The sequence below is a fragment of the Pezoporus flaviventris genome, unplaced genomic scaffold (genome assembly GCF_033815535.1).
Source record: "Pezoporus flaviventris isolate CSIRO_AGI_PZ_B2104156 unplaced genomic scaffold, CSIRO_AGI_Pfla_v1 ptg000109l, whole genome shotgun sequence".
In the NCBI taxonomy this organism is placed as follows: Eukaryota; Metazoa; Chordata; class Aves; order Psittaciformes; family Psittacidae; genus Pezoporus; species Pezoporus flaviventris.
The window spans coordinates 207,388-214,839 of record NW_026892657.1 but is presented as its reverse complement, the minus strand read 5'-3'; the positions used below and the strand labels follow the sequence as shown (position 1 = coordinate 214,839).

Genomic DNA, 7,452 nt, shown 5'->3' with positions numbered 1-7,452 from the left:
GTCTCCCGGTGCCGCAATAAAGAATACCTGCTTGTCCTCTTGAAAACTTTGTTGGCGAGTTTGTTCCTGGAGTTTTCCACAAATCAATTTGGCGACTCTGATGGGACCCTCTCTGCTCTGCTGCAGGACCCGCTGAGGACAGGGCTCCCTAGGGCACTTAGGAATTTTTCCCGGTGGGACCCCTCAACTCATTCGGATCACCGCCGGAACAGACAAGGACCATCTAATAAAAAGGTATTCTTTTCTTTTGTATAGTCTGTAAGGTACAGGGGGCATCTTGCATAAAGACTAAATTGGTAATTGGGTTGGTTTGGTAAGCGTACGCAAGGTTTGGAAGCCTTCCATAAATCGAGATAGGAAATCTCATAGGTAAAGGCGTATACCCGGGTGGTAGCGTCCGTTTGGTATACACCCACAAAAAACAAGCTAAAAAACAGACCCAAACCACATAATTGGCTCCATCCTCTTCCCAAGAGGAAGGTCAGAAATCCATGAGGCTGATGAAGGAAAAGCTCCCCAGCAGTCAGATCTAGAGCTGCAACCCAAGACTTTCTCCACTGATCTGAAGAAGAAAAGAGTCTTTAGAAAGGCCTTTAGGACCTTCTTATGAGCAAGAGAAAGCAGCATCCAGCTTCCATAGAAAACTGGCAAAGCTGAGGGAGCTTCACAGGTCAAGCAGGGCAGGTCCATCCTCACAGTGGGGTGGAAGACATTTGGACACCTAGAAAGCAAACTAAACCCTCCAGTGCAGCCCTTTTCTATGGGATGAGAATGAGCCTTAATGGTTTGGGAGAGCTCCTCCCTCCTGAGGACAGTGTTCTCTAGAATAAGACTGTTCTTGATGAAAATGCAATCTCCTAAGCAAAGCTAAGGTGAGCTCCTCTGGGACACCTGCAGGATGTGCAGATGGAGGGGATCCAGTCTTCCCTCCTGCAGCACAGCACATGGCTGCCTCCCCAGTAATCCTCACAGCCAGGCAGATGGCCTTCTTTAAATTAATCTTTTTTACTTGAGTAGGCATATTGTGAGATCTCTGCAATCCCATCTCTTCATTTCAGTTCTGTCGGCATCACCAGGGTAGTCCAATCCTTTCTAGCATGGAAAATACCAAGGCAGCAGCCTTGCCCGACCCCTAAAGAACAACAAAACCAGCATCCTGAAGCACTGCAGCATTGCTCAGCTGTGAGCTGTGCCAAAAAGCACAGCTACTCGGCTCCTTCACCCCTCCAAGAGCTGGATTCACCCTTCTGCCCCAGCTAACCTAGACTGAACCCCCAAAGCCAGGCACAGCTCAGACTGGCCAGGCTGCGAGTGTGATGGCCACACAAATCCCTGCAGGTCTCCAGGTGCTTCTTTCACCTCCAAAGCTCTTCTCTGCTTCCTACCACAGCGCCAAAGGTGCTGGGGCATCAGTAAAGCTAATCCACAGCGAGCTCACAGATGTATGAGCAACAGGAGGTGTGCCAGAGAATAGCTCCAGGCCTGCACTGGGGATGACGGATGCCAGGACAGCAGCATGGATGGGATCTGCTGTGCCATCACTGTGGGCTCGCTTCAGCCCTTCCCCCCCCATTCCAGGTGCCCACAGGTCTCCTGAGGTGCTCATGTCCCAGCCAGACCAGCCACCAGGATCCTGCCAAACCCACAGGCACTGGGGTGATGCAAACAGCACGTGATGGGCAGGTGACATTTCTAGCACAGATCTCCAGGAGGACACTCCTGCTGAAGCCCTTCTCCATCCTCTCACCCATGCCAGATGGAAGGTGCAAAGCCAGAGCATGGCCAGAGCAAGGGGCAGCTATCTCCATCCTGGGGACATAGGGTCTTGACCCAAATACATAAGAAACCCCCTACCCAGCCGCTCACCTGTATGTCCTCCCTCGCACCCTCGGGTGCTGCCCTCCGTAGTAGCCTCCCTGCTGGGCCAGGCCTCCCCGGGCTTGGAAGCAGCCCTGGTAGCCCCCACGGTCAGTGGTGCTGATGCCCGGCACATTGGTCCTCTTGGGCAGCACCTAGAAGGCAAAGGGTGGCTCAGCCAGCACCAAGTTTTGGCACAGCTCCATTCAAACAGAGCTGGGAGAGATAGATGCAGCACCCCAGGGCTTCATCCAGCTCTTACCTTAATGACACGGCCTCTGAACACACTCTTATCCAGCTCCAACGCAGTCTTCACAGAGCTCTTCTCTTCAAATTCAATGTAGGCATACCTACAAGGGGATGGGTTGAATAGAGCCCCAGGGCACCCCACTGCTCCCAAAGGCTGGGGAGCACAGGGCAGCATCCTCAAGACCCCAATCCCAGAGCACACCACTGACCCTTTGGGATGCCCTGAGAACTTGTCACAGAGGATGGTCACTCGGTTGATCTCCCCGCAGCTGTGGAAGTGAGACTCCAGCTCTTCTGCCGTGCCCCCATAATCTACCTGCAACGACAGTCCCAAGCCCTCCAGTGCTACCAGCCAGCCCCCCAGCTTGTGGGTCTGCAATCACACAACGTCACGAGAGACAAAGGGCCCAGCTGACCCCTCTCACACCATTCCACCATAGCTTCACCACCTCTTGAGGTGCAGCAGACCCAGATGAATTTTCCAGCCTAGAAGCCCAAATCCAAGAGACAGCTCCCCTGGCTTTGAGGGAACAAGAAACGCCACAAAACCAGCAGCTTCCAGCAGCGTAGTTTGGGGAGCTGACACTTGCAACAGATTATCTGCAAGTAGTTGAAAATCATAGGCAGATGCTGAGCCACATTCCCAGTCTGGGCTGGGCAGAGGAGAAGCATTTGGGATGGGACCAGCCAGCCTTCAGTGGGGGGTGGAAAGGCCCCCGGTGAGAAGGTTCTCAGACATACATCCAGCTGGACCAGGAGTAGGGAGATGGGCTCTGCTCCAGGGTCTCCCACTTACATTGCCCACATAGATGGATCGCTGGTCAACCTCCATCTTCTTGGTTGTCTTTGGGAAGAGACCTGCAGAGACAAGGGCTGCTTTGCCATGCTGGAGTTATGGGAGCCCTTTGGCAGAGGGGTGTCTGTGGAAGTCTTCTACCAGCACAACCACCACTGAGCTGATACACTATAAAGCTCCTTGAGTCCCTGTCACGTCCAGGCATACCCAAATACCCACACGGCTGTCTCTGCCTCCTCCTCCTCCTCCATCCCCTTGCCCCCTTTCTCTTCAGAAAGCCCCCAAACCACAGGGTAACTGCTCTACTGGGGCAGTTGATACTAAACTCAATTAAGTAACTGAATTAAATGGAATTAATTTACTGCATCTTGGTCGGCACAGGTAGGAGCTAAGAGTGGATAGCACCATGTCACACCCAGGACCCCATCCCTCATCCACCTTACATGTCCAGCCTCAGGCTGCCTGGAGAGGCAGAGCCACATGCTCTGGCTCCAGTTACCACCCTGTGCTCTACTGTTGGCCCTGAGGGGACAGCAGCACCCAGGGACAGCCCATACCTCCCTCCAGGTTCACAATAAAGCGTTTCTCAGCTTCCAGCTGCAGCTCCTTTATCCGCTCATCCTCTTTCTCCATCTCTTGCACTCTGGTGTTGATGGCCTCCAGCTCCTGAAACCCCAACCAAGACTTGCATGAGCAGTACACTGAGCAGGGACACCCTGATCCCACCGCCCAATCTGGGCTGGGACGTTGCAGTGCTGCACAACATGCACCTCCACCCACAGTTCCCTCCCAGGCAGGGGACAAGGGTAGCCTGAGGACAACAGCCTGTCCCACAAAAGGGGAGTTCAGCTCCCAGCTCCACTAGGGAGAAAAAAAACAGATAATACTTCCTTTCCCATACTTTTGAAGCAGTATGGGCAGAGATGCCAGAGGGAACCAGAGATTTAAGCTGGTGATGAACAGGAGCCAGGTACTCTTGCTCAGCCAGAAAAACACCTCAGTAGTGAAAGCTAAGCAGCAGGAGAGTGACAATTCAGGTTCCAACTTCTCAGCTCAGGGATTTTAACATCAGGGCCCAAGATTTTTAATTTTTAGAAGCACTTGAACAGAGGTGTAGAAAGCTTCCCATTTCCTTAGAGAAACAAGGAAAACTGATTCCACACTCACTGGGTTCTGCACAACCAGCTCCTCCACACTGTCCCCCTCCAGGTGGCTCAAGTCCAAGTCATCATCTACAGTCTTCCACAGAGCTGCCATCTCTGCCACATCCCAGGATGCCTCCATTGCTGCCAGGGACGGCAGGTCCTACAACCAGATCCCTGAAGTGTCCAGGAAGAGAGGACTGGGCAGGAAGAAAGGCAAAAAGCCATTTAAGAGAAAAAAAATCCCAGCCATTTAACGTAGAACTAAAGCAGAACGCCAGACAGACAAGGGCTTTAAAGGTGCTTCCAGCAGAAGGATGAACAGGTGCCACCAAAGCAGCTTGCTCTCAGTGCTGCAGGCAGGCTTGCAGCAAGACCCCAGAATTGCAGGAGTCCTCACTCCTGAAGTTGGTGACCTACTGAAAGGTCTTGTGTTCATACTGAGGCATTTCCCAACTTAGGAGGGCTGCAGAGTGGAACAGGAAGCATCTTCCTGTGGGTGAAAAAGGAAAAACAGGCACAAGCCGGATTTAAAATGGAAGGAGAGACAGGACCTGACCCACCATAGCGCTCCCAGGCCATACAGAGTGAGCCCTACCTCACCTAAACAAAGGTAAACCCATACCCTTCCAGCTTGGGGCTCCTGGTTTGATCTCACAGTGGTGAGATCACTACCTGTGAGCAGCGAGCTGACCCTCTGCTCCAGCCTCCAGAGCCTCAGTCCTTACCACAGAGCTAAGACCCGTTCCGGACGTGTGTCATGCCGTGCACACCCCTCCCCCCCGGACCACGAACATCCCGCACTACCTCCACGGAACAGCGTCACATACAAATTTCCTGCGCAGTGCTGCTTTCACACATCAGGAGCCAATCAGGGCAGGGCGCGCCGGCAGGGGGCCCTGCCCAGCCGTGACCCTGGAGCCTCGGGTTCGAGTCCTGGGTGTGGCAGCAGACATGTACGAGCGGCCAGGTGGTGGGTCTTCCCCCCCCCCCCCCCCCCCAGCCCTCCTTGTCCACCCACCCCGCTGGCGGTGCTGGGGACCACAGCGAGCTCCTGTGCACAGTGTGAGCAGCAGGGCACCCCAGTAGAGTGCAGCATCTGCAGCAGGAAGGGAACATCCCTTTGGGTTCCCTGGGGACAAACCTCAATGCCCCCCGCCATGGACACCCCTCCTTATGGCTAGACATGGGGAAGTGTTTACCCCATGGCTACAATGAACCCCTCCAGGGTTAGGGGCCCAGAGTGCTGCTGGGTGAGTGGGGCACCCACCACAAGTCCAGGCTCTGGTTGATATTAAATTGTCTTTATTACACAGATACAGAGTTAACAGCCATAACCTGCATCATAAAGTTTACATTTTTCACAGGTCAAACATAGAGTACACTTAGAGAAAGCAGGAAACAGCAAGGGGGGGACAACATGCCAAAAGGAAGTCCTACCACATAATCTCTCTGGGCTGGCCCCCAAAGCCCCCAAAACCCATACAATAGGGCAGGGTGCCTGGCAGGGGGCTCTGGTTTCCAGCCCCCTGGGATCCTCTGTGCCCCAGTGTCCCTGTCCCCAGGGTTGGCAGGGTAACACGAGGATCCCAAGCAGGGCATGGGACCAGGGAAGCTGGGAGTGAGGGGGGATGGCAGCACGATACCTCCCTCCCGGGGCTATGGCTTTCAGTGACATCAGAGGAACCCCCGGGGTTGCCACCACAGCACCAGTGCAGTGTCTGGTACCTAGAAACAAGGTGGCATCTTGTCCCCAACCTCAAACACACCAGGATCAAGAGGAGTACTCTGAGGAGAAGAGGGGACCCCAGTGGGCCCTGAAGGAGGATGCCGCAGAATATATATGGACTCAGTCAGAGATCAATATGATCAGACAAAAAGCCGTTTATTACAAAGCCTTAACCCCTTAAATACTATTTCTTACGTGCACTTACAGTGATTTGGCATATTATGATTGGATACATGTCTTGAAGACCCTTTGCAACTAGCATATAACTGGTTAAGCACAGGTGTGGGAACTTGACCTCGAAAGCTTGCCAACAGTCCACAGTTCTCATTAACTCCGTGAAATACAGCTTCTTCTTATCTTGCTTGTTTAAGCTTCCTTGGGCCTCTCATGGCCTTGCTGTATCTTTCAGGATTATTCAGAATTTATGTATCAATTATCCATTCTCCTGTGAGAACACTGTCTCCACATCTCCCCCTTTTTGTTTTATATATGTTTTGGATGACTCTACTTGAGCAGGGGATTTGGGCTCGATCATATCTCCAGTATATGCCGACTACAGGCTGCTGGGCCTGCCCCTTTTTTCTGCTGTATGGCTCTCTGGTAACAGGGGAGGCCATCCCTCACATCAAGGTCTGGCATGGCATGTGTCCCCACCGCTCCAGGCCTGCTGGGTTGCAGCCAACATCGGAGCTAAAGGTTCTTCTGGGTGGCAAACACAGTATTTGCTGATATCACTTCACACCTCATTCAGACAGGCCAGGTACACTTAACAGCTATTTCTAGCCCAGGTCAGGGAGCACAGATAGCACAGTTGGGATAAATCCACACCAAGAGATTAAGACAGGATTGCACAAATGCCTGTCTCATCCCAAACTCATCTCTATTAGCATCTCCTATCCTTGCAGCTCCCTGCTGTTCCAATTGAAGACTTCCAAATCAATACCAGGTATTTATATAGGGAAAAAAAGTACAAACTAGGCTAGAAAAGCATCCCAGCTTCTTAATTGCTTATGCAGTACACTCACTACACAAGGCTGTGCAGCTACAGCATGTCCAAGTAGAGGTAACACAGGCAGGCATAGGCACTGAGCAGCTACTCGGTGATTTTCACACACCTCTACTCCAAGTCTTTCCTGTCCCACAGGCAGCAGTCTGTGCTTCAAGGACCTAATCAGTTAAAAACACATAAAACATAGGCTAAAAATAATAGTTAAATAGCTGCACAGCTCCAAAGGATGGATACTAGAAGCCTGGAGAAAGCCAGGTCAGTGTTAAGTCAGCTCCCAGCCAGTACAGTCTCACTGCAGATGAGGTTCACACAGCAGGATAATTTATTTTATAAGTAACATTTACAATACCTTCTCAAACAGAACTTCAATACATTTTAAACAACAACAACAACCTGTCAGATAATGGGAGATGAAAGTGTTGAAGCCTCTCCTACCATCTAAACAAGGTACAGCTGTACACTGCTATTCCAGAACATTTTCCTGTAAAAATCACTCTTTTCACTTTCAGAGATGGGAGTTAAGCATTTCCTCTTCCACAAGAGAATCCAAACACCCCAAAGTAATTTTTGTTAATAACTGTGTTATTAACTGTTGTTTGTTTGATTGAATTTTAGTCTCTGTCTTTGTCTCAAGTGTTGTAACTGTGTGGAGTGTGTCTCTGGGATCCCG

General features: G+C 51.7%; 1 protein-coding gene across 1 annotated transcript; it reads right to left on the bottom strand.

Moving 5' to 3' along the window:
• Positions 1-408: 408 nt before the first annotated feature.
• Positions 409-4,186, bottom strand: LOC133281911 (polyadenylate-binding protein 2-B-like). Its single transcript, XM_061477797.1, has 7 exons — positions 4,070-4,186; positions 3,460-3,568; positions 2,903-2,964; positions 2,316-2,422; positions 2,120-2,207; positions 1,867-2,012; positions 409-1,132 (listed from the first exon to the last, which is right to left on the bottom strand). The coding sequence occupies exons 1-7, from the start codon at positions 4,184-4,186 to the stop codon at positions 1,093-1,095; spliced, it is 669 nt and encodes a 222-aa protein (XP_061333781.1). The 3' UTR covers positions 409-1,092.
• Positions 4,187-7,452: the final 3,266 nt, after the last annotated feature.

Bases quoted from the DNA above. Each gene is read 5' to 3' on its own strand.
- LOC133281911 (XM_061477797.1), bottom strand. From the start codon at position 4,186: ATGGAGGCATCCTGGGATGTGGCAGAGATGGCAGCTCTGTGGAAGACT. The intron at 3,569-4,069 runs GTGAGTGTGGAA...TTGGGGTTTCAG, and splicing joins AGCTGGTTGTGCAGAACCCA to GAGCTGGAGGCCATCAACAC. The intron at 2,965-3,459 runs GTATGGGCTGTC...TTGTCTCTGCAG, and splicing joins TATTGTGAACCTGGAGGGAG to GTCTCTTCCCAAAGACAACC.